The 25,215-nt window shown below is 45.4% G+C and overlaps 1 protein-coding gene across 9 annotated transcripts in view; it reads right to left on the bottom strand.

Moving 5' to 3' along the window:
• LOC147639199 (callose synthase 10-like) overlaps positions 1 to 25,215 on the bottom strand; it is a 251,362-nt gene that overhangs the window by 167,553 nt on the left and 58,594 nt on the right. For 5 of the 9 annotated variants that reach the window (XM_086788323.1, XM_086788349.1, XM_086788358.1 and 2 more), the window contains exons 3-7: positions 5,330 to 5,440; positions 5,099 to 5,218; positions 4,901 to 4,999; positions 4,671 to 4,771; positions 4,461 to 4,572 (exon numbers count right to left, since the gene is read on the bottom strand). In XM_086788323.1, the coding sequence (XP_086644449.1) occupies positions 4,461 to 4,572; positions 4,671 to 4,771; positions 4,901 to 4,999; positions 5,099 to 5,218; positions 5,330 to 5,428 (531 nt within the window). In that variant the 5' untranslated portion in view covers positions 5,429 to 5,440. Of the gene's footprint in view, positions 1 to 4,460; positions 4,588 to 4,670; positions 4,772 to 4,900; positions 5,000 to 5,098; positions 5,219 to 5,329; positions 5,441 to 25,215 lie in introns of all 9 variants that reach the window. The other 4 variants (XR_015264354.1, XM_086788318.1, XM_086788339.1 and 1 more) reach the window with 1 other exon arrangement.

Below are 25,215 nucleotides of genomic sequence, written 5' to 3'. Positions count from 1 at the left end.
GAACTTCAATAATTAGCCTAGAGAGAGTAGGATATTTATCTGCTGAATTCTCCTTGAGTTTTGCGTAAGCCTTTACTGAAATCTAAATTGTGGGATGACTGAATTATGCGCCTACTTTGTCAAATCCCCACGGATCTCCTCGTGATCATTCCTAGTGTACGAGACTCGAATCCTGCAAACAAACGAACAAACAAACAAACAAGGGGTTGCAGGCCTGAGTCACCTCCCAACCATGACAACCGTGGGCAAGCCCACAGTCTTGGCTGTCCCCACCGAGCCACGAGCTGAGCTAACTAGGTTGACGTACCGACCAATCTCCTCCTCGCGACGTCCCATACCGCCACAAAGCTGCCCACGCGGGCCTCGAGATTGCTGCCGGCCTTGGCTGCGTAAAGCAGGTGCACGTCTGCACTAGATCCAAGCTCCAAGACCATAGAGCTCTCACAAACTCGCGAGACTCTCTATATCTCAATAACTAACCTTGGCCACCCTTTTATAGGCTCTTGGCCGGTCATCGGGCGTCCACACTTGGGCGCCTGCCCGTCCATACTTGGGTGCCCGCCCGTTAGTCTATCCCTAACTCAGCTCGTCAATCAGCCTGCCTAGCTCCAAGCTTCCCCAAGCCTCGAAACTAGTCTTGCGTGCGTGTAGCACACAATAGATACACACTGTGCACATGACATACTTCCCTTCCTTTAAGAGCTCACTCCTGAGCTCACTAAAAAGCCAGGGTAATCTCTCTGAAGAGTAGTCAATGTCTCCCATGTAGCGTCCTCCTCAACACAATCCTTCCACTTGATCTTGTATTCCGTGATAAGCGTATTACGCAATCTTCTTTCACTAAATCCAAGAATCTTTTTAGGTTCGTGCGGAACAAATGTCATGTCCTCGACATCTATAATTTCTTGAGTAACTAACTGATCTGCTCCACCCAGTACTTCCTTAAGTCTAAGGACATGAAATACAGGATGAACTTTCACATGAGAAGGCAAATCCAATTCATATGCAACTGAACCAATCCGTCGTGTAACACGAAATGGTCCATAGTATCTAGGAGATAATTTCGGAGATCGACCCGTCCGTAAAGTCTCGGAATCTTTCGGAACTCGCAAATACACCATCGTTCCTTCGGAGAACTCTCTGGGTGAACGATGTCTATTAGAATAAAACCTGTCTCGGTCTTGAGCACTTCTAATAGATTCCTTCGCAACTTGTAACATTTCCTGCATTTGCTGCATCATGCTGAAGTCCTGAGAATCCTACTGTAACAGGTGATCTAGATTGAAAACCGTACATAAGCATGAAAAGACTAAACCCTATACTCGTATGCTTAGTACTGTTATACGCAAATTCTAACATAGGAAGATAATCCTCCCATGAACTCTGTCTTTTGGATACATATGCTCGAAGCATATCCTCCAAAATCTGATTCACTCTTTCAGTCTGGCCATCAGATTCAGAGGAACTCAAATTCAAAGTTGTTTCCAACTTCTCAAAAACAAGTTTCTAAAATTCACTCGTAAACTTAGAGTCCCTATCACTGACTATGTCGTGCGGTAACCCGTACAGTCTAAACAATTGCTCGATAAACTACCGTGCTATATGCGTAGCTGTAATAGTCTTCCGGATCGGTAAAAATCTAGCCATTTTTGTCAAGCGATCTACCACAACCCAAATAGAATCGTGGCCTTGATGTGTTCTTGGCAATCCGGTAATAAAGTCCATGGAAATACTTTCCCATTTATTACCTAGGATTTGCAAAGGATGCAACAACCCAGCCTGTCTAAAGCGTTCAGCTTTATTTGCCTGACAAATTTGACACTTGAGAACATAATCTTCTACATACCCTTTCATCTTTGGCCAATAAAAAGTGTGTTTCACTAACGATAGCGTCCTGTGTACCCCAGGGTGTCCAGCAGAAGGAGCGTCGTGACACTCCTTAAGAATCCTGGGCCTAATGTCCGAGATCTGTGGTACACAAATTTTGTCATTATGGAATAGTAAACCATTCTGAATCATCCACTGGCCTCCTGCAGCCTAAATGGTAGACTGCTCAGTCATTGAGTCTTGGTCAATCAATGAGCTCCCGTCCTGGATCTTCTGCCAAAATGGACCAAAATAACTATCAGTCCTGCAAAGCCCTCTCATTGACTGAAATAAGTCAGTAGAAATCTCGGTGAACAACAAAGTATTCACCTCTGGAATTCGACTAAGCGCATCTGCAACACTATTCATGGACCCTTTCCGATAACGGATCTCAAAATCAAAATCTTGCATTAACTCCATCCAACGAGCTTTCCTTCCTCTCAAATCATCCGCATCACACACATACTTGATTGACTGATGATCAGTCAATACCACAAACTTGAGCCATATAAATAATGTCTCCAAACCTTGAGAGCATGAATCACAGCATAAAGCTCCTTCTCAAGGATTGGCCAACGAGATTGAGTGTCGTCTAGCTTTTTACTTTCAAAAGTAACCGGTCTACCATCTTGAAATAGAGCAGCCCCGATAGCGCAGTCACTGGCCGACTAGGATCAGGTAATGCTAAGATAGGTGCTTCCTTGATTTTATCTTTCAAAAGTCTGAAGGCCATATCCAAATCGTTATTCCAAGTGATAGGCTGATTTGACTTACGTCCACGACCTTTCAATAAGTCGGTCATCGGTAGTGTGAGCTGACAGTACTCCCGCACAGATTTCCGAAGAAAAACAACAAAACCGAGAAAAGAACGAAGTTGTTTCAGTGTTCGCGTTATAAGCCAGTCCAGAACCTTATGAACTCGGTCATAGTCAATGCTCAATCCATCTCTAGTGATCTTGTGTCCCGAGTAAATGATTTCGGTCATAAAAAACTCACATTTACTTAACTTAGTATATAGTCAATTCTCTCTTAAAATAGATAAGACAATCGTGAGGTGTCTGACATGATCCTCAAGAGTACAACCATAGATCAAAATATCATCCAGAAACACCACCATAAATTTTCCCAAATATTCACGAAAAAGATCGTTCATCATTTGCTGGAAAGTGGCTGGAGCATTGGTTAACCCAAAAGGTAATACGAGAAACTCGTAATGGCCATACCTAGTCCGAAAGGCGGTTCTTTCGACATGCCTTTCATGAATACGTATCTAGTGGTAGCCAGTACGTAAATCTATCTTCGTGAAATATTTCGCTCCTGCTAACCGATCAATCAGGTCATCTGATCTAGGGAGAGGATAACGGTTCTTAATGGTCAGCTTGTTCAATCTCTTGTAATCTATACACATTCTCCAGGTGTTGTCCTTCTTTCTCCTAAGCAACACAGGTGCACCCCAAGGTGATTTACTTGGACGGATCTGACCCATCCTCAAATAATCTTCGAGTTGTTTAGCCAACTCATCTACCTCAGCTTGGCTCATCCTGTAAGGTGGAATACTGACAGGATGAGCACCAGGGATCAAGTCAATACGATGATCTACTACCCGTTCAGGTGATAAACCCGATGACAGTTCCTTAGGAAATACGTCTTGAAACGAATCAAGTATCTTCTGTAATTCTTTGCTTTCAAACACACTTAATTCATTTACATCCAAGAAAGGGATGAGAAAGGAAGAAAGTGGAATCAATACACATTGGAAAGCGGTATACATAGAAGAATCCATTATATTTCCCTATCCAACGGTTTTGCAACCGATTGGAGCTTAACAAGGAGTGGTAGTGTGTGTATGGTGCTCAACTAATGTAGGCACTCGCTCCCTGGCAGCGGCGCCATTGAAGAGCGGTTCTCTCTACCGTGCAATATAGTACTCATAGAGTACTACCGATCAACAAATGTGTTGAGAAACACAATGTCAATCCGAGGACTCGACCCGATTAGTGCATGAAGGCTTATCCCTTGCGGGAGAGCTCACATACACGAACCACCACTTGACGATTCAACCATTCAACACCTCAATCAATCTCTCAATCCCTTAAACCCACTACACTAATCAAGAGAGCAAGCAAATCATGGCAATCAAGTCCCTGTGATGATGTTCGTAGTAGTTGGAATTACGTTAATGACTTCAGCAAATCACTATGAGATTAGTGGATTGTGCTGGCAGATTGCTGCTATTAACATTTGATCCGTGGATCAAGTTAAGGGATGTCAAATTAAAAATCTGTATAATTGAAAATTTCCATGAAGAACTGTTCAGATAGATCGGAGATTGACCTACGTAACTCATCCCTAACTGTCCCTGGACCGAGGGCTCACAATGGGGTCATGGTGTAAGACAATTATTCCTAGAAAAAGGTGTTACTTCTATACAAATGTTGCACTGATGGTGATGCCAGTGTGTCACTGTATACCCCAGAGCAGGGACGTGACAATTGCAATAGCACGAGACAAACTTTTGAATGCCTCAACACAGCCTTGAAAATTTTAGCACCAAAAATCACATCTATAAACAAAGTTTTGATTCAAAAACTCACATTATGGTATATATAACAGATACACTCCGGTAGAAAGCGAACATTTGCTGCTTCACCCCATATACACAAATATAGAGCCGCTAGGGCCACCTTCTCTTTCTTTGTTAATGTCCTGGGATTTAAGAAACTTGTCAAAAACTCATTAGCACAATGGACTGCCAAGAACAATTTAGCGAGCCTAGTTGAAAAGCACCCACATACACTACACACCTATCATCATAAACTGATTTCTGTCTGATGTATAAACACCACTTCACATAGTTGTCCAATATCTTACTGCACAGCTTCGTGATTACATCTTCAGGTACCTCCTACAAAATCATACCACTTAGTCAAGAACACTTTTATTCCATAAACATTCAAACACAGAAAACTAGCTTAACTACACAGATTTTTGGCCGTGCACAGAGCAGGCCTCGATATGGAAGACTAACACATACCTGCTCTACTGCTCTGGGAGGATCCATCTCAAACAGCCGAGATTGAGCACTTGCAAGTAAGAGAACTAAATGCTCCCGCTGATTTCTTACATTGTCATGCTGTAAACAAGTTGCCAACCTCCTAGATCATAAAAGCCTACTGATGGCTTGAACAAGGTACAACAAGATGGACTCTAGACTGGATAATTTTATACATACTTGAAATCCAAAGGCAAACTCAAGTGCATCAAATATATCCCACTTTCGATGCTGAAGACTCTTAAAAGCATGAGGAACTCGTAGTTCAGGATACTCAAGCGCTAACCTCGCAGCGTTCACCTGACACCCAATAGGTAGGAGAGAATAGAACATGTGAAAACTTGAACTGCATGAACAAGGCATGTGGATAACCCATCGGTGCACATAGGTCCCAGTAAGTAGCATAAATACCTCAGGCACTTTGAGAATGCCATCAGAAGCGTCAGGCGCCTCCAATGGTAAAATATTGTACCGTGTGAAAGCTTCTGAATCTTTAGTGTATGACTTCATCTGCTTCTTGAACTGCAATGGGTAACAAGACAATCAGTCTCATGCGAAGGTCTTTTTACAGTGTCCACTTGATCTGTAACAAGTTGACATCACACTCAAGCGCCATATGTACAAAGAGCCATGTTTATCCTTGCCGATGCCAAGGTTCACTTGTACAAGCCCAATACCGGACCCTACTTCCATGCAAAGTCTCTGTAGTGCCAATGTGCACTGGCTTGGTTTACAGGATTTTAACAAATAGTTTAACCATCTTGACAAACAGTTACCAATTTTGTTTCTCAAAAACTAAGCTCAATTAATGATAACCGCTATATGTCTTACATCAGAAGTGGATCACTATTTCATGCCATACATCCAAAACTCAGGGGGAGGGTCAATAGACAAGTGCCTCCTCATCATGGTCCTGCCTGGCTAATACCTACAGCGGTACACTTGTCCTAGAAAAAGCACCCTGCCATCTGGGGTGATGCTCATCATGGAATGTGCCACTAAGCCATTCATGGGGGATAACTGCATCAATCTGAGAGGTGATGCGTCGATATCGACCACAAGGTCTAGTCGCACCTCTCACACTCTTCACCCACGAAGATTGTATCATGGAATACACATAGGTTAGGTGGTATCTTTCGTCGCTGCCGGAGACAGGTCATGAGGGACCAACTCCACCTTGAAGTCATGCAGGACCAAAAATTAGATGACAGCCAATGCAATTGTTCTAGCAAGCTTCTATCTGGTAACACTTTTTGGTCTGGAGTTCAGGCTCCAATGGTGGTGCATGTATTTCAATTTCCCAGTCCATCTTGTCTTGCATTATTGGTCATGGTGTTGTGATGTTTACCACAACACACTGGATTATTGTCATGCAGTACAATATACATGTTGGTATCCTCAATATTTATGCCTCCTATCATACACGGGAGAGAACTTCCTTTTGGAAGCTTCTCACAGAATAGCTTCTGCAAGTAGAGATTATTGGATCATTGGGGGAGATTTTAATACGGTCAAGCTGCCAACAGACAAAGAGGAGGATATGAAGGGGTGGTGCACCCTGTAGAGGGAGCCACATGGGAGAAATTTATACCCTCTACACATGGAAAGGACTAATGTATTGAGGACAACATTCACAAGAAGCCCTCCTCTGAAATTGATCTAACAGACAAAGAGATGCAAGATGTATCTATGCCCGCCTAGACCGCTTCTATGTTGATAGGGGAGGATGTATAGGAGGCAGGAGATTTTGATCATGAGAGGCACAGGTTAGCAGCCTTGCAAAAAAAGCATGAAAAGCATCCTGACGCCATTTGGATTGCAGATATTGTTCGCACTGTCAGGATTGATTTGCAGCATGCCATGAAGCAAAAGGCAGAGTATCGATACCATCCTTCATGATACATCTGAACTGATGGCATGTGGAATCCTCCTCCTTTTTGCATAGAATGATTGCTTGAGGCTCCCCCACATGGTCACAAAGTTTGTCATCCACACCCTTCGCAGTTAGTGGAGGAGTCATCTCTTGTCTAGTTTTATACACCAGGGCCTTTGTTGTGGGTGTGCCCGCCCTTATGAGGTGTTTTCCCATTTTTTCCCACTCTCCGTATTTTTCCCCTATTTTTCCCCATTTTTCTGAGGCTTGGGAGGGCTGCCAGAGGGTGCCAAGAGCAGTACAGTGCTGGCCGACTGGATGTTTATCAGTCGTGGGCACTCTTGCTGCTGGCCGACTGGTTTTGATCAGTTTTGGGCACCAGATTGCTGGCCGACTGCATTTGTGCAGTCGTGGACCTTTTTATCAGTCGTGGGCTTTTCTTTATGCTGGCCGACTGCCCTCTAGGGGGGTATATATAGGTCCTCAGCCCCCATACCTCATTTGTATCATTCCTCGGGATCTTCTTGTGTATATAGAGCAGAGTTACACGCCTACATCTGTCTCTCTCTTGTGCTGTTTTTTCTGCCTGCGTTTTTGCTCTTGTGTTCCCAGATTTGGTCATCATCTCCGCTGCATATTCTGACATGGTATCAGAGCCCTAGGCTCTAGATAGGTCTTGGGATTTGTGTGAGCAAGAGGGGGACTGTTTTGTGGCTGATTGGTGGACTGTTTTGGGCTGATCGGGAAGAGGAGAAGCAAGAGGAAGGCGGGCTGATTTGCTGGACAGCCACTTGCAAGTTTTAGTTCTTCTTTGTTCCAACCCACCCACTCTTTTCAGAGTACATCCCCGCTATGGCACAGATCTGTTTGAGATGGCCAAGAGACATGTGAAGATCCCAACACTCCCCACGTTCCCGATGGACCGTCAATTGGACGGGAGCAACTACGGCATATGGAAGGTGATGATGGAATCCGTTCTGGAGTCCTACGACCTCGCCGATTTTGTCGTTGTTGGTGTTCCACGGCCGGAAGTAGAGGAAGGGGAGTTACCGTCAACCCGAAAGGACCGGGAGGCCCAGACGCAGACGTGGGATCGCGTCAACGCCAGGGTCCGTTCGTTTATTTTCCTCAACTGCACACCACAGGTAATCAATCATGTAAAGCATATGACGCTGGCCAGAGGTATATGGCAGCATTTGGCCTCACTTTACAGCAGGGTATCGCCCATGAAGAGGATTTCCTTGGAAGTACAGATGCGGGTTATGAGCCCTGCAAAGTCATCGACGATGCGGGAGCATATTAACAAGCTGCAGGCTCTTCAGCAAGAAGTTCTTCAGGCTGGGAAGGAGATATCATCAGAGGACATGGCCATCACGTTGCTGTCACACTTGCCCTCTTCGTACTCAGCATTTTACTCGTCTTTGATTACCAGTGGCAGGCTCAGCACCATCACATGGGAGGAGCTTGTGCCCATGGTCCTGGACCAGGAGGAACGATTCACGGACCCTCCTCAGGGTGGAGGTTCGGAGGCCTTTACCGGCCAACGGTCGAAAGGCCGTAACTCGGGCAAAGGGAAGGCTTCATCGGAGAAGTCTTCTGAGAAGATGTCCGACGTTGACCGCGAGAAACTGAAGGCAGAGAGGACCTGTAATGATTGTGGCGAGAAAGGCCACTACTGGAGGCAGTGTCCCAAGCGGAAGACCGAGAAGGGTGAAGACTCCTCAGCAGCAATCATGAAGACTCCGGCTTTTGTGCACCTGGAGGTGATGGACACCGATGCTTCATTTTCTTCAGACAGGGAGGAGATTGGAGGACTCTCCGCAACGGATACTCGGGAGTGGATTCTCGATAGTGGTGCTTCCAGGCACATGACTCCTTCCCGTTCCGGTTTACAGGATCTCTGCAGGCTTTCTGGTCATATTCTTACTGGTGATACGTCCACTATCCCAGTTCACAGTGAGGGCAGGATGGAGATAGTTCCCGATGGCAGAGGGGGGAAGCATTCCTCCCAGGTGTTGTATGTTCCGGCACTTGGTTTTCATCTGTTGTCAATGCATCAGGTTTGCGAGACTGGCGTACGGGTGGAGTTTGATGAGCATTTTGTTGCTCTCCGGGACAAAGCAACAGGCCAAGTGGTTTGGGAAGGCGGAGTGGAGAATGGAGTTTATAGGCTTTCAGCACTCTCTCCCCCAGGTCCTCAGGATTGTGATGAGTGGCAGTCTGGTAATGGCTACTCAAGTGTGGATACGCTGCAGGTGCGGGCTTTCCGAGACCACGTGGTGGATAGCTTGCCAGTAGATGGCAGCAGTTGGCAGGAACTTTCCAGTACTGAGGTTGGTAGTTCTTGTGTTCGTGAGTCAGAGGAAGCTGAACACGTCACTAATGCTCTGATGTCTCGTCGTGTTCGGGACAAAGAACTTCCAGTAGTTAAGGATGTTCTTTCCACGGGGACCTTTCGGAAAGCCAGGCAGGTGGCAGGTGCTTACTTGCAGAAGGAGGTGGTTTCTCCAAGCTTTATGGTTTCGGATTTAGAGGGGGTGGTTGACAGGTTTCAGAAGGCCTTGCGTGGTCTTCAAAAGGTTTCCAGGACTTGCTTGCGCACCGTAACAGGTGTTGATCCTTGTGAGCAGTGTGATGTCTCTATGACTCAGAGGCTGTATGGTTCATTGATCTGGTTGATGGACACCGGATTGGACGGGAGCTTCCTGATGAGGCAGTTGAGCTCTTGGTTGCAGATGTCTCTTTGTGAGGCAGGATTGCGTTTCCTGTGGTTTCTGCAGCATGCGAAGGATCATGGACTCTTGTACACAGGAGGGGGATTGTTGGATGGAGTCCGACTCCGCGGATGGAGTGACTCAGTTTGGGGAGGAGATCCGGACACGAGGGGATCTACTTCAGGCCCAGGAGCAGTTTTACGGAGCAGCAGGAGGAGGTTACATTGCAAGTTTGGGCTTCCATTGGAGGAACCCATGGTCATCCAGAGGCACTTTGTTCGTGAACAGATCGTTGCTGATGACATCTTGCTGGAGTTCTGTTCGACGGAGGACAGTACGGTGGACCTCTTCACTCATAGAGCGGCCAGCCGGAGGAGAAGCATCTCTTCCCCTTTGATCATTTGTTTCCCGCCCTTATATGAGGCCAGTTTGTATCTAGCCCGTCATGGCTTCTACTTAGCCCTTTGCGGTTAGTTTTTTCTTTAACTAATTGAAGGATCTTTTTCCCGGGGAAAAAAAAAAGAAAGTTGTCAATCAAACATTGCACTTGTCCAACACAAGAACAATGGAAGGCCCAGCATGACGTGATGTACCAAACGGTAGCTAGAACAACCTAATTGGCTACCATCACTTACCCTACAAGTGATAACCAAGCAGAGCTCAAATATAAAAGCTTCCTCTGAATGCTCAAGAGGAGCGGGAAGAGCAGCTAGGGTTAGGGTTTGACATGCACAGCTAATGTGGATGGAATTCCATGGTGGAGAGAGAGAGAGAGAGAGAAGCGAGCTAGAGAGAGAGCGAGAGAGAGAGAATGTAATCCACGTGCATGCTTCATGGACAATTTTCCGGAGGAGCCCTACATGCACATCCCCTACCTGAGTTACATCGATGAGATCCCCGAGGCTCTCCTTCCCGAACACAGCCCTCTTCGTGCCCCCACTCCGGAACCGGTGCCACTTTCGGCCGATGCTGGGTGGATTCCAAGTCTCCCGGACTCTCCTATCCCAGTAGCCCCGGCCTCACAAGTGTACCGCAAACATGTCAGCAGCCCGCATGTAACCGAACCCGACACTTGGGCAATCTGGACTATTTTCCTCACCTGCGAGCCACTGCACCTTGCTCATTTCGAGTACTTCCTGCCACAGTACCCTCAGTTGGCACACTTTCTTCCAGAGTGCAGTGTGGATGGCCTCCGCAATATCTCCTCCACGCGCCCTCCTGTGACATTCTACTGCGAGATCTTCGTCCCCAATTATACTCCATTATCTCTCGTGCCCAGCCCTTTGGCGGAACCAAACGAGGAAGTGGAAGCAGACGAAGTAACCTCCGAGGATGATCCCGAGGAAGTGGAGGACCCCGACTTCGAGTACGAGGATCCCATTACTGCCTCTCCAACAGCTGTTCCTTCTATCCTACATCCCGGGTGGACCTTTCCTGCTTCACCTCAGTACTCTCTTTGAGTTCTCCAGATGTCAACTTCGCACAACAACGTGCCACCCACCGATCCTCAGATGGAACTCAGCCCCTCTGACCAGTTTCACAGCTTCATTGATGGGCTTGAACCCACGATCCAAGACGAAGTACATAAGTACAATCATGCCACCCTAGATGAAGCAATCTCGTATATCGAGCGCATTAGTGATTACAAGCGTCCTCCCATGAACTTTTCCTCCGGCGCCCGTTCTTACCAGCGGAATCGACCCAATGGGAATAGCCGTCCCAATCCTGGACAACCAAACTCTCGACGACCATATTCTAGACAACAGTCCTTCCGGTCACGCTTCTCCGAGCAAGCCCCCGCGTCAAACGCAAAATCCTCTCAAACCGAATCCTCTGGCAGCAAAAACCGAGATCGGTCCCGACAAGACCGTCGGAGCAATGATCGACGCAACTTTAAGCGAGAAACCTCTTCAGGACAGCAAACCTCTTCATCGACTGCCACTTCATCCCAACCTAGTCGTCCAGGCCTCTGTACAATTTGTTCTGGCGATCGCCGGTGGTATGAATGTCCTCAGCGCTCTAAACCCTCCAACACTCGGCGCAATTCTCAGCTGGACAGTTGCCACCATGCTGATCATGACCCGCCTCCTAAGACAAAAACAAACAAATAGCTTGCTCTGCTCGCGTTTCTAAAGTTGTCAGTACCCTGATGCTTAATGGCCAAAGTACCAACCCTGTTCCGGTGAATCTTTCCAAGCAGGTCCTTAGTCTTCTGGGTTTCATTGGCGACCATCCCATCAATGTGCTGGTGGACAGTGGCTGTTCCACTAATTTTGTGGGCACTTCTTTGGCTCACAAGCTTCGCCTACACACCCGACATTTTGTGGATGCTTTTCAAGTAGAGCTTGCTGATGATTCCTTTCTTAATTGTAACAAAAAGGTGCAACAGCTTCAGTTCCAGATTCAAGATTACCAAGATCACCTTAATTTTTCAGTGATGCCGTTGTCACATTATGACATGATTCTGGGACAATCTTGGCTGTATCGATATGATCCAGTGATCAGCTTTCGTTCTCATTCAATCCAGTTATACCATGATGGTCGAGAGTTGGAACTTCGTGACCTTTTCAGTGCCAAACCCATCACTGTTGTTTCTGCCCTGCAAGTCAAACGCCTCGTCCGCAAACGTGACTGTACAACATCCTTGGTCATGTTACGGGAGATTGAAGCAGAAACTAGTGAGCAATCTCAAGCCTCGTCAACAACAACTGCTTACTTGGAGCTACCCTTCTTCATGCCTTTTCAGGATCTGTTTCCGAATGATCTTCCGACAACATTGCCTCCTCGTCGTCCTGTGGATCACCCGATTGATCTTATCCCAGGTGAACCTCCTCCAACCTGAGCTCCATACCATGTTTCTTACTCTGAATCTCAGGAGAGACAAAGGCAATTACAGGAGTTGCTGGACAAAGGTCACATCCGCCCCAGCAAAAGTCCCTTCGGAGCCCCGGTTTTGCTTGTCAAAAAGAAGGATGGATCAATGCGGCTTTGCATTGATTACCGTGCTCTCAACAAGCTGACAATCAAGAACAAATTCCCTTTGCCTCGCATCGATGAGTTGTTCGACCAGCTGTTTGGTGCAAAGGTGTTTTCCAAGATTGATTTGAAGTCCGGCTATCATCAAATTCGTATCCGTAATGGTGATGAATACAAGACAGCCTTTCAGACAAAATACGGCCATTATGAATTCTTGGTTATACCTTTTGGGTTAACCAATGCCCCGGCCACTTTCATTACCCTGGTGAATGAAATTTTTGGGCCGTACTTAGACAAGTTTGTGATCGTTTATCTCGATGATATTCTGGTTTTTAGCCGATCTATGGTCGATCACAAAGAGCATTTACAGATTGTCTTTGAAGTACTACGCACCAATGTGCTGTACATCAACAAGAAGAATAGCGAATTTTTCAAGAACCATGTGGAATATCTTGGTCACATCATTTCTGCTAATGGGATTGCAGTAGATCCTAAGAAGATTCAAGCGATTGTGGATTGGCCTTTGCCTCTCACCATTTCAGATGTTCGATCTTTCTTGGGACTTGCTAACTTGTATCACAGCAAGGTGCATAGGTTTTTAGAGATTGCTGCCCCTTTGACAGAATTGACAAAGCTGGACAAACTTCAGTGGTCTTCTGAAGCTGAGCAATCCTTCAATGATCTCAAGCATGCCTTGACGTCAACCCTGGTCTTGGCCATTGCAGATCCCACCCAGCCCTTTGATGTAATGACAGATGCCTCAGATCGTGCTTCTGGTGGAGTTTTGATGCAGAATGATCGTGTCATTGCTTTTGACAGCAGGAAGTTTTCAACCATTCAAAGCAGGTATCCTGTGTATGATAAGGAGTTTTTGGCAATCCTGCATGCTTATCGGACTTGGAGACATTATCTTCTTAGAGCAGATTCAGTTGTACGTACAGATCATCAATCTCTGACGTACATTTTCACTCAGCCTGTAATGAACTCTGGACGACAAGGCCGATGGGTTGAATTCTTGGCTGATTTCCACATGACTATCCAATATGTTCCTGGTCTTCAGAATGTAATTGCAGATGCTTTGAGCCGCATGCCTCCAGCCACTAATTTTGCCATTACAGACGTGCCAATGGAAATCTCTGCTTCTTTCAAAAATGAGTATTTGACTAATAGAGATTTTGGAGATCCGTTCCGTGCTCTCAAATCTTCTAATCCCAGTCCTGCAGAAATGAACATGTTTGCAGCCTACACCATCATAGATGAATTGCTGTTCTTTTCAGATAGCATTTGTGTGCCTCACAATACTTCATTGCAAAAGATTCTCATTCAAGAGCATCATGAAGTTCCTGATGCTGCTGATCCTGGTATCAACAAGACATATCGACTTTTGGCTGCTACATACTTCTGGCCTCAGATGCAACAAGATGTTATCAAATTTGTCAAAGCTTGTCATTCGTGTTAGATATTGAAAGTGAAACAGGCCTCTGGTAGAAACCAAAGTGTGGTAGACTAGCAGTCACCCTTCCACTTGTAGTCCAGATATAAAAACAAATTTGATTGGAGCTAGAGTGCCCCAAATCTGAAATGGGAACGACACCTGTTGGCCCCAAAGCTTGGCGCCCCTTGCGGTATTTCTTTATTCAATTTCAAAAAGATGTACAGTTGAATACAACAAAACCAGCCAGAAGAATACACCTGTATGTCCAATCTGGCAGCCCACAAGACCTCTTAGCACAGAGGATTCACACACAGATCTGTGTCCCACAAAAGCAACACTGTCTTTCCCTCTGATCAGCCAAGACCATTCAACAGGGCAGCCTTGAGCATACATCTGGCATATCCCATGTACATGGTTCCACAACTCAGCACAAACATACATCCACTGTCCAATCTCTGTTTCCACCTTTCAATCTGCCATACCCCTCCTCTCACAAGGGGCCAAATAGATCAACTCTGCAACAGACATAAGCCAATGGAAAGAAAGATAGATGAACAAGTTCAGAGCTTACCAAATCAGCACGTGGTTCTGCACTCGTGAGGCCAATCGTACCAGTCTGTACATGCCTTCTTGCAACCACCTGTCTGATGCACCAAATAAGCTCTGATACAGCACTGCCTGCAACTGTCTATACAGTCTCTACGCCTACAGCTGCTGCCACCTGTACCTGCTGGACAATACAGTTCTTGACACTCTGCACCCGTCCGTACAGGACCACAGCACCTGACTGAATCTGTCCGTACAGAACTGTACGGACTGTGCTGCGCACGCCAGAGTCTGCATGTTCGCCTGCTGTACCCGACTGTACCAGCCGGTACAGTTCTGTACCTGCAACCAGCCGCCTGTCAGCAGTCGTACAGCCGCTTGTACCTGCTGTACGGTTCCCTAATGGCTTCACCTGTACCAGCCAATAGCAAAGCAGCAGTCACCTGACCTACGCCGCCTGTACCTGCAGCAACCGTACTGTACCATGTACTTGCAGCAGTCCGTACACCTGTACTTGCTGTCGTACAGCTCTGTACGGCCTATCTAAACAGCTTGTTCTTCTCACACACAGCAGCAAAAACCAGTCGACCAGCTTCTCTCCCACGCATGAGAACTTGCACGCTTTTCCAAAAAGCTAGAGAGAGAGAGAGAGATGAGAGAGGCGTGTAACTCCAAAAGTGGAGTGGCCTCTCTCCAAAATTGTCTTAGGGCCCCAACTTTAATAAACATTAAAGTTTCCTAGGGGCCACTAAGGCCTAGGGGCAACCCATTAATAAAACATTAATACATTAATGTTCTTGTTCCCCCCTTCACACCTGGAGATGTCCACACATCATTATCTCTGTCCGGGCACCCCAAATGTGAATCATTTAATATTTTTGCTCAGCAACCACCAGGCCCACACTTGTGCTGTTCCATTTTCACAGGGTCATGACATACCCCCCTCTTGAAAAATGGCAAGCGTCCTCGATTGCATTCTGGTGATAGAGCAAAATATCCAAAGTGAAATATACAATATGGCAAGATCAGCGTCCCAATCTCTCTAAGCCATGCACATGTATCAACATTCACTGCAAACCAATGGCCTAGTAATAGTCCAAGTTGTATACCACTGTGAACTATACACAACCACAATATCCAATGTGACTAGTACACATATATCATAGAAGTCCCATAAACAGATGTACTGTCAGCCATCAGTACCTTCGGGTGAGACAAAAACTGCACCAAGCGACCTCTAGATGTCATCTGAGTATGTCTGTATCAAGGGAGTGGAGGTGCTACCTCCCTCTTGAGCATCAGGCAATGCTCCAGACCCATGCTCTGCTGAACCTGAATGAGCCACAACAAGAGTCGGCTCTAACTCAAAGGCATCGAGATAAAGCTGCAAAACCTGAGGTGAATCTGTTAAGTCACCTTCCTCCATCGGTGAATAGTTCTTGAACTTCACAAGATAGCGACGGGAAACTTTACCTCGTACCTTTCTTTCCTTGTGTGCCAGTATCTGCTCTGGGATAAGAACCTCATCAAGTTTCTCAACTTCCGGCTGAGCCTCATCTGATACATCCTCAAGCACATCCCCACGGAAAGGTCTAAGGAGACTCACGTGAAAAGCATTGTGAATCTTCCAGTGATCTGGTAGCTTCAAGTAATAGGCCACCTCACCAATCTTTTCCAATACCTGAAAAAGCCCATAATAACGCATGCTCAACTTAGGGAATAAGCGCTCTTTACCCTTCATCTTCTTGAGTCTAGCCTTTTCAAAGCGCAAAAGAACCCAATCACCCAATGCAAACTCTAATGCACGTCTGTGACGGTCTGCTGCTTTCCTTTGCTTCTGCTGAGTTTTCTGGAGTGCCAACTTAACTCTCCGATAAGCTTCATCCATACTCTCCACATACTGATCAGCCTCAAAGATTTTATCCTTTGTATGCAAAATAGGTGGTACCTTCTTCCCTCCTTCCACAATCTCAAAAGGCGCCTTGCCCGTCGAGGTATGGACAGTGTTGTTATATGCAAACTCCACCAAAGGAAGATACTTTTCCCATTGTTGCTTGTGCTCTGACACATAACATTTGAGAAGATCTAACACTGTGAGTTGGCCTCTTCCGATTGCCCATCTGTTTGTGGATGAAATGATGATGAAAACTTGAGAGTTGTACCCATGTTGTCAAACAACCCTCTCTAGAACAAACTCGTCATCCGTGGATCACGGCCACTAATGATAGACGTAGGCAAGCCATGATACTTGAAGATGTTCGCCATGAACAACTTCACCATATGATCCACTTTGATCATCTCACGCACGGGAATGAAATGAGCCTGCTTACTGAACCTGCATATGATAGTCCAAATACCATCATTGCCCGTTTGTGTCCGTGGAAGATCAAATATAAAATCCATGGCAATGCTCTCCCAAGGTATATCTGGAATAGGTAAAGGCTGTAATAACCCTGGTGTCTTTTGACGGTCAAACTTTACCTTCTGACAAACGATGCATTGCCTAACAAAGGCGTCAACATCTTTTCTCAAGGTTGGCCAATAAAAGAAAGTCTCCACTCCTTTTACCGTGGCGTCAATACCTCTATGACCTGCATACGATGGAGCATGACTTTCAATCATAACCTTGAGTCGCAATGGCCTGGTAACACACAGTCTGCCATGCATCAACAAAAACCCATCTTTGAGAGTATAATGTTCATGCCACTGACCCTCAGATATCTGATCATACAACCTTTCAAAATCCTCATCATGGGCATTCTGCTCTTTCATTTCATCAAGCTCATGATGATAAGCAAGTGAAACTGCTGAGACCTATGGCTTGCGTGACAAAGCATCTGCCACTACATTCTTTTTGCCTTCCACATGCACAATCTGGAAGTGAAACATAGACAGAAAGTTTGCCCATCGCATATGCTTCTCTGAAAGCTTAGTTTGCGTGAGGAAATAACGCAAGGTCTGATGATCTGTCTGCACAGTGAAATCAGCCCCAAGCAATTAGTGTTTCCATGTAGAAAGAGCATGAATTACAGCCAACATCTCTTTCTCTAAATGCTTCTCGGCATCTTGCAATATTCTACTCTCATAGGCTATCACATGTCCTTCCTGCATGAGAACTGCCCCAATGCTACTTCCACATGCATCACACTGGACAACAAAAGCCTTTCGGAGGTCCGATAACACCAATACTGGATCCGAAGTAAGCTTTTCTTTAAGCTTTTTGAAGGCTGTAATTTCCCGATCATCCCATCTAAACTGAGTTGCCTTCTTTGTCAAGGCATGAAGAGGCGAAGCAATTTCAGCAAAATACCGTATGTACCGCCTGTAATAGGAACACAATCCTAGAAAGCTGCGTACATCATGCACGGTCCTCAAATCTGGCCAATTAAGAATTGCTTCCACCTTCGCTGGATCCATACGGACTCCATGCTTAGACACGCCCAAGAAGTGTATCTCTTGCAAGAAAAACTCACTCTTCTTGCCATTAATAACCAGCCTATGGTTCCTGAGTTCTGCAAACACAATGGCCAAATGCCTTCTATGCTCCTCCTCAGTTTGTGAATGCACAATGATATCATCAAAGAATGTGCGCACAAACGCTCTATGAGGCCTGAAAATCCTGTCCATCATTCTGTTAAATGTGGCAGGTGCATTTGTCAAACCAAAGGACATAACCAAGAACTCATACAACCCAAACGTGGTTCAAAATGCTGTCTTATGCACATCCTCGGGTCTAATACGTAGTCAATGTGACTAAAGACTGTGGAGCCCTGTAAGCGGTCCAAAATGTCATCGATCCTCGGTATGGGGAATCGATTCTTGATGGTGTTCTTGTTCAGCACCCTGTAATCAATACACATGCGCCAAGAACCATCCTTCTTTTGTACTAAGAGTACAGGTGAGCAAAAGGGTAATGAGCTAGGTTGTATCAACCCTTTATTTAACAGCTCCTGTACCTGACTCATAATTTCTTCTTGTTGGGCTGCACTAACACGGTATGGCAGCCTATTAGGTGGAGTACTACCAAGAATTAGATCAATGGCATGATCTTCTGGCCTCTCCGGAGGAAGTTATCCTGGCAATGACTCGGAAAAACAATCTTGGAACCCACATAAGAAATCAGTCCTGTCCTTATCTAACATAGACAAATTAGACTTAGACTCATCATCTTTTGCATCCTTTACATAAATCAAGTACGCGGAAAGATGCTTTTTCATTACTGATGAAATTGCCGAAGCTGATATAATAGGAACAGATTCCCCTTTAAGTTTTACATCCAAAACATGTTCTTTCTCTCTATGAGTCAGAGTGATCTTCGTATTGTATGTATCCACCACCGCATGTACTCTGTGGCACCATGGCATACCCAACAAAACATCACATCCATCAAGTGGCATGATAAAAAACTCTTCGCTGTCCACATAACCCTGCAAATGAAGCCTACGCTTCCCAATAATAGGAGTGACGGGTTCTACATACCCTGGACAAGCCATGTTAGCCTCATATAACGGCCCCATCTCCTCTGCACGAATCCCCAATCGGCGAGCCAAATCCGGTGAAATAAAGTTGGCTCTAGCACCTGTGTCAAAGAATATCAAGGCATTTTGATCTCTCACTTTGCCCCATGCCCTACACAACTCAAACTCTTCACCACTTGGCTGTTCCCCCACAAGATCAGGAACTAACCCTGCAAAAGGTTTTGCTTTCTTTGACTTGGGCTCTCCTTTATTGTCAAAGTCCTTTTGGGACTTTCTCTTGGGACAATTAAAAGACATATGTCCCTCTTCTGTACAGTAGAAACATTTCCGAGCATCCCTCAAAGCCTGTCTCTCCTCAGAAGTTCTCTTGGGCATTGGCAACTTCTTATACCGCGTCTCTGTAGACCCTTTTGCATCACGCGAAGCATGCCCAGACTTTTCAGATTTCTTGCTCGAGTTCTTACTGCCTTTAAATCCAGATGAACCTCCAATGAGTAACGCATTAGCTGTCATAGCATTCTCTATCATCTGTGACATGTTCGTTACTCGAGTCTTGATACAATAGTCACGCACCTCTTTGGGCAGCCCACAACAATACTTCTCTACCTGCTCGGACAAAGGCACTGCACGGTAAGAAGTCACTGGGAGTAAAGCTTCCCAAAACTTCTTGTTATAATCTTCAAGATTATCACACTTTGATGCATCCAACTTGTGCCATGCTGTCATTACATCCACCTCAAAAGTATATGTAAGCCATATGGAAGAGAACATCTGTTTAAATTGAACCCAAGTAGTTGGTGCTATGCCCTGCAGAAGAAGAGTAGACCACCACTGCAATGCATTGCCTTTGAGAAAAGTCGCAGCTTTTCTCACCTTTGAGGACTCCGTGTAATTACCACCAGAAAAAGCAGCATCAAACTGCTGTAGGAAGGTAAGTGCCTTTAACTTATCTTTGGCTCCACTGAATGTATCAAATTTCACAGCAGCTCCCCCTTCCTTATAATCCTTCGCCTTACCCATAGGCGTTAGATTATCGTAAGGAAGTGGCTTCACAAGATTGCTACCCCCAACATTCCTGCCCATCATAGGGTCAACATTACCAATTCCCACACCTGGCATGCCATACATTCCAGCCATGTTTCCAAACATTCCATTATGCATACCGGGCTGCATGCCACCATACATATTTGCTTGCATTCCAGGTTGCATGCCCCTAAACATGTTTCCTTGCATTCCGGACTGCATACCACCATACATATTCCCCTGCATACCAGGCTGAAAATTTGTTCCAAAAGTCCCTGGCATACCCATGCCTCCCTGAGGATAACCCCCAGTCATGGATTGGAACACAGAGCCACCACCAAAATAACCTGGATGCATAGTCTACTGAGGAATAGATGGCTGTCCAAAGAAGGAACTCTGAGAGTTAGCACCAAAAGCATGCTGCATGTTCGAAAACTGTCCAAAAGATGGATCCTGTGGAAAGGCACCACTATGACCTTGAGGAAGGTTCTTAGAACGAACCTTCATCTTCTTCTTTTCAGGCTCTGTACGGGATCTCATAAATTCAGCAAACTTCTCACTTTGTGTGAGTTGCATAAACACATCCATAACACCAGCCAAACGATTTTTAAACTGAGCATCATCTTCCTCTTTACTAGGCATAACTTCTGGCTGTGTTATCTGCAGCCTGTTCTCCTGCAAGAATATCCTCAGATTCATTTCTTTCAGGAGAGGTCTCTTGCTCTTCCTCTTCATGACAAAAATACTCGTCTTCTGTATCAGACATTTTGCTGAATTTTTCAGCGATGACTTTCCTCGAGTCAACCACGAGCTCACCCCTCACCCCCTTAAGAAAGTTGATGATAGGTCCCGGCAACGGAACCTTGAAACCAGCCTCTGGTAGAAACCAAAGTGTGGTAGACTAGCAGTCACCCTTCCACTTGTAGTCCAGATATAAAAACAAATTTGATTGGAGCTAGAGTGCCCCAAATCTGAAATGAGAACAACACCTGTTGGCCCCAAAGCTTGGCGCCCCTTGCGGTATTTCTTTATTCAATTTCAAAAAGATGTACAGTTGAATATAACAAAACCAGCCAGAAGAATACACCTGTATGTCCAATCTGGCAGCCCACAAGACCTCTTAGCACAGAGGATTCACACACAGATCTGTGTCCCACAAAAGCAACACTGTGTTTCCCTCTGATCAGCCAAGACCATTCAACAGGGCAGCCTTGAGCATACATCTGGCATATCCCATGTACATGGTTCCACAACTCAGCACAAACATACATCCACTGTCCAATCTCTGTTTCCACCTTTCAATCTGCCATACCCCTCCTCTCACAAGGGGCCAGATAGATCAACTCTGCAGCAGACATAAGCCAATGGAAAGAAAGATAGATGAACAAGTTCAGAGCTTACCAAATCAGCACGTGGTTCTGCACTCGTGAGGCCAATCGTACCAGTCTATACATGCCTTCTTGCAACCACCTGTCTGATGCACCAAATAAGCTTATAGATGAACAAGTTCAGAGCTTACCAAATCAGCACGTGGTTCTGCACTCGTGAGGCCAATCGTACCAGTCTGTACATGCCTTCTTGCAACCACCTGTCTGATGCACCAAATAAGCTCTGATACAGCACTACCTACAACTGTCTATACAGTCTCTACGTCTGCTGTCACCTGTACCTGCTGGACAGTACAGTTCTTGACACTCTACACCCGTCCATACAGGACCACAGCACCTGACTGAATCTGTCCGTACAGAACTGTACGGACTGTGCTGCGCACGCCAAAGTCTGCCTGTTCGCCTGCTGTACCCAACTGTACCAGCCGGTACAGTTCTGTACCTGCAACCAACCGCCTGTCAGCAAACGTACAGCCGCCTGTACCTGCTGTACCGTTCCCTGATGGCTTCACTTGTACCAGCCAACAGCAAAGCAGCAGCCGCCTGACCTACACCGCCTGTACCTACAGCAGCCGTACTGTACCATGTACTTGCAGCAGTCCGTACACCTGTACTTACTGTCGTACAGCTCTGTATGGCCTGTCTAAACAGCTTGTTCTTCTCACACACAGCAGCAAAAACCAGTCGACCAGCTTCTCTCCCACTTATGAGAACTTGCACGCTTTTCCAAAAAGCTAGAGAGAGAGATGAGAGAGGCGTGTAACTCCAAAAGTGGAGTGGCCTCTCTCCAAAATTGTCTTAGGGCCCCAACTTTAATAAACATTAAAGTTCCCTAGGTGCCACTAAGGCCTAGGGGCAACCCATTATTGTTCCCCCCTTGATGGCGTCATTGTTCGTACAACATGTCTTCAAATTGCATGGTTTGCCGAAGACCATCATCTCTGACAGACATCCAAAGTTCACTGGACATTTTTGGATGTCTTTGTTCAAATCTCTTGGCACGAATTTGTTGTTCAGTTCAGCCTATCATCCTCAAACAGATGGACAGACTGAAAGAGTCAATCAGATTTTGGAAGAAATGATTCAACATTACATTCAATCCCGTTTGGCATCATGGGAAGATTATTTGCCACTCGTGGAATTTGCTTATAATAATTCCCATCATTCAGCAATTGGATTAACTCCATTTCAAGCAGCAGATGGGCATACTCCTCTTGTGCCTACAAACTTTGTTTTACAACACAAGGTGGCGTTGGCAGATCAGTTGGTTCAAGAGATGCAAGATGTGCTTGTGCAAGTTCGAGATAAATTGGTCCATGTGCAACAAAAATATCAAAAACAAGCCAACAAGCATCGTCGACATGCAGATTTTCAAGAAGGAGATTTGGTCTTGGTGTATGTGCCCCCTCACCGCTACAAAACAGTGAAGTCAGTTTTTCCAAAGTTGCGACCTTGCTTCTATGGGCCTTTCAAGATTCTTAAGAAAAATTCAATTGTTAATTACAAGTTGGAACTTCCACCTTCATGGGGGAAGGTTCATCCGACTTTTCACATTTCTTGGCTCAAACAGTATGTTCAAGGAGATTCGCCTGTTCCAGACTTATCTTCATATGTACCAGAAATTGAAGATGACCATATTATCCTTGTTCCAGAAGTAATTCTTGACGTGCGACAGAAGGAAACAAGAAGAAAGTTGACTACAGAATTTCTTGTGAAGTGGATGGATTTGGATGAGTCTAATTTCACTTGGCAAACAGATGAAGACATGCAGCAGTACCCTAATCTTCTTCAGGAATTCTTTGACAAACGGATGTCTATCATTTGACACATGGGTTTTATTTTAAATGGGAGGGAATGTCACGATTGTGACGCATGTATGTATCAGATCCTCTCTTCATTGCTGATTCCTGTTGCAGATGCAAAGAGTAACCAGCCAAGGGAACCCGTACCCTCGACTGGTTGCGACTCTTCGCCAAAGGATGTACCTCTTCATCGAATAGCCACATCCCTTCGACGAATGCTTGTATCCCTTGATGAATGGTTGTGCCTCTACATCGAATAGACACATCCCTTAACAACAATGATCGACGATGATCCACACGTCAACCTGCCTGACTTCAGCTCGCCACCCTTCACGTGATATAGATACGTTGCGCTTTTCTCAAAAACACCACAAGCAATCAGCAAAACGCATGCTTAAAAATAATAATACTTTTACATCATCAAAGGTTTAAAAACCTTATAAATTTTAAAGTCCCTTTTTGTCCCCTTTCACACTTGGGCTGGCCACACTTATGAATTTCCTTTTCATATCCAACTGATGCCTGTCCACACTGTCCATCCCGTGCATGTGCCCGTGCCTGTGCCCGTGCCCACCTGCTTGTTGTCCAAAGGGAAAAACACAAGGGTCGTAACACAAATTACTTCACGAAGTGAGCCGAGGCCAAAGCTATGCAGAAAGCTAACACAAGCGATTTACTGCAAAGTTCCTCTATGAGAATGTGATTATTCGTTTTGATTGCCCACTAGAAATAGTGAGCGATTGTGGTACACATTTTATTAATGAAGTGGTGGAGTTCTTGCTCAAAGAGTTCCTTGTGGAAGTCCACACCTTACTATCCACAAGCCAAGTGTTTAACAAATTTAATCAAAATTTTTGGGATTTTTGTAGGATAAATTTGTAGTAGTGTTGGTTTTTGTACCTTGGTTGGTCACCTATGTTTCTCATGACTTCGTAATAGTTCCATTCTTGAACACGTATCAATACCTTTAGCTTTTTTTTTTCTTTTAAAATTTTGATTGCCAGAAGTGTTGCATTTTAACTTTGTTCTTTGATTCTGTAATAAGACTCTCAAGAACATGTGTCAGACTCCAAAACTTTGTACGGGTCTATTCGAATAATTCTAAAGGCTCCATACAACCTAAATAAAGCAGAATTTGAGAATTGACCTAGTTGAAGAAGGGGGAGAGGAGGAGGGGGAGGGGGAGGGGGAGGGGAGATAAAGAAGAAAAGAAGAAATTCACCTAATTGAAGCTAATTAAAAGAGGGAAAAGAAAAATTTGACAAGAGGGAATTTCAGGGAAAGAAGGGAAAGAAGAAAAAGAGAGAAGGAAGAACAAGAAAGTAAGTTATATTAATTGTCTTCAAAGGACCATAAGGTCTAGAAGACTGTAACCGCTCCCTACAGGAGGCCTCCAAATCGGAAGATAAAATACACATTTTTAGATCACTTAACTAATACAAACAATGGGCAATACTTGCAACATTAAAACTGGAAATGCCAAAGAACACTTGACACCATCATTAGGGCCAGAAAGAGCCACCCCCCCCCTCAATATAGTTTGTATTTCGAGGAGTATTTATATATACAAGTGTTCACGGACCCTAAGGCCAGATTTCTCTATAACATAGAGTGAATACAACTGAAAAACAATAAGATTTCTGTTGATGAAGAATAGATTGTCGGAGTAGACCAAATCACAGGCAATCTCCCACCTTCACTGGGTGAACACCCGCCCCTCACTGGTCTTCCGAGACCGTGCACCAACAGGCACGCCCGTACTAACAGCTGGCAGGGTGAGACACCACGGAGGGAGTGATTCCTGGTGCTCCCAAGTAAGCTTTGCTCCCAGTTTCCCTCAAACCCCAATGACCTTCACTGGCTCCTCTGAATGTGAGGGCGCGGTCAGGGTACTCACGGGAAAGATCACCATCCCTGTGGCCTTCCATGGTGAAGGCAAGTGGTGGTGATGATTGCCTACACAAGACTTGGAAACATAGTCACAAGGAATGGATATTTTTCGACTTGGGAAAGTTGGGGATGGCAGCATCTTCCTCTTCCCATTCCCATCCCATGTCACTCT

Source organism: Cibotium barometz, chromosome 4 (assembly GCF_041138505.1).
Source record: "Cibotium barometz isolate CiBa-2024 chromosome 4, ASM4113850v1, whole genome shotgun sequence".
Lineage (NCBI taxonomy): Eukaryota > Viridiplantae > Streptophyta > Polypodiopsida > Cyatheales > Cibotiaceae > Cibotium > Cibotium barometz.
This window is presented reverse-complemented; position numbering and strand designations above follow the sequence as displayed.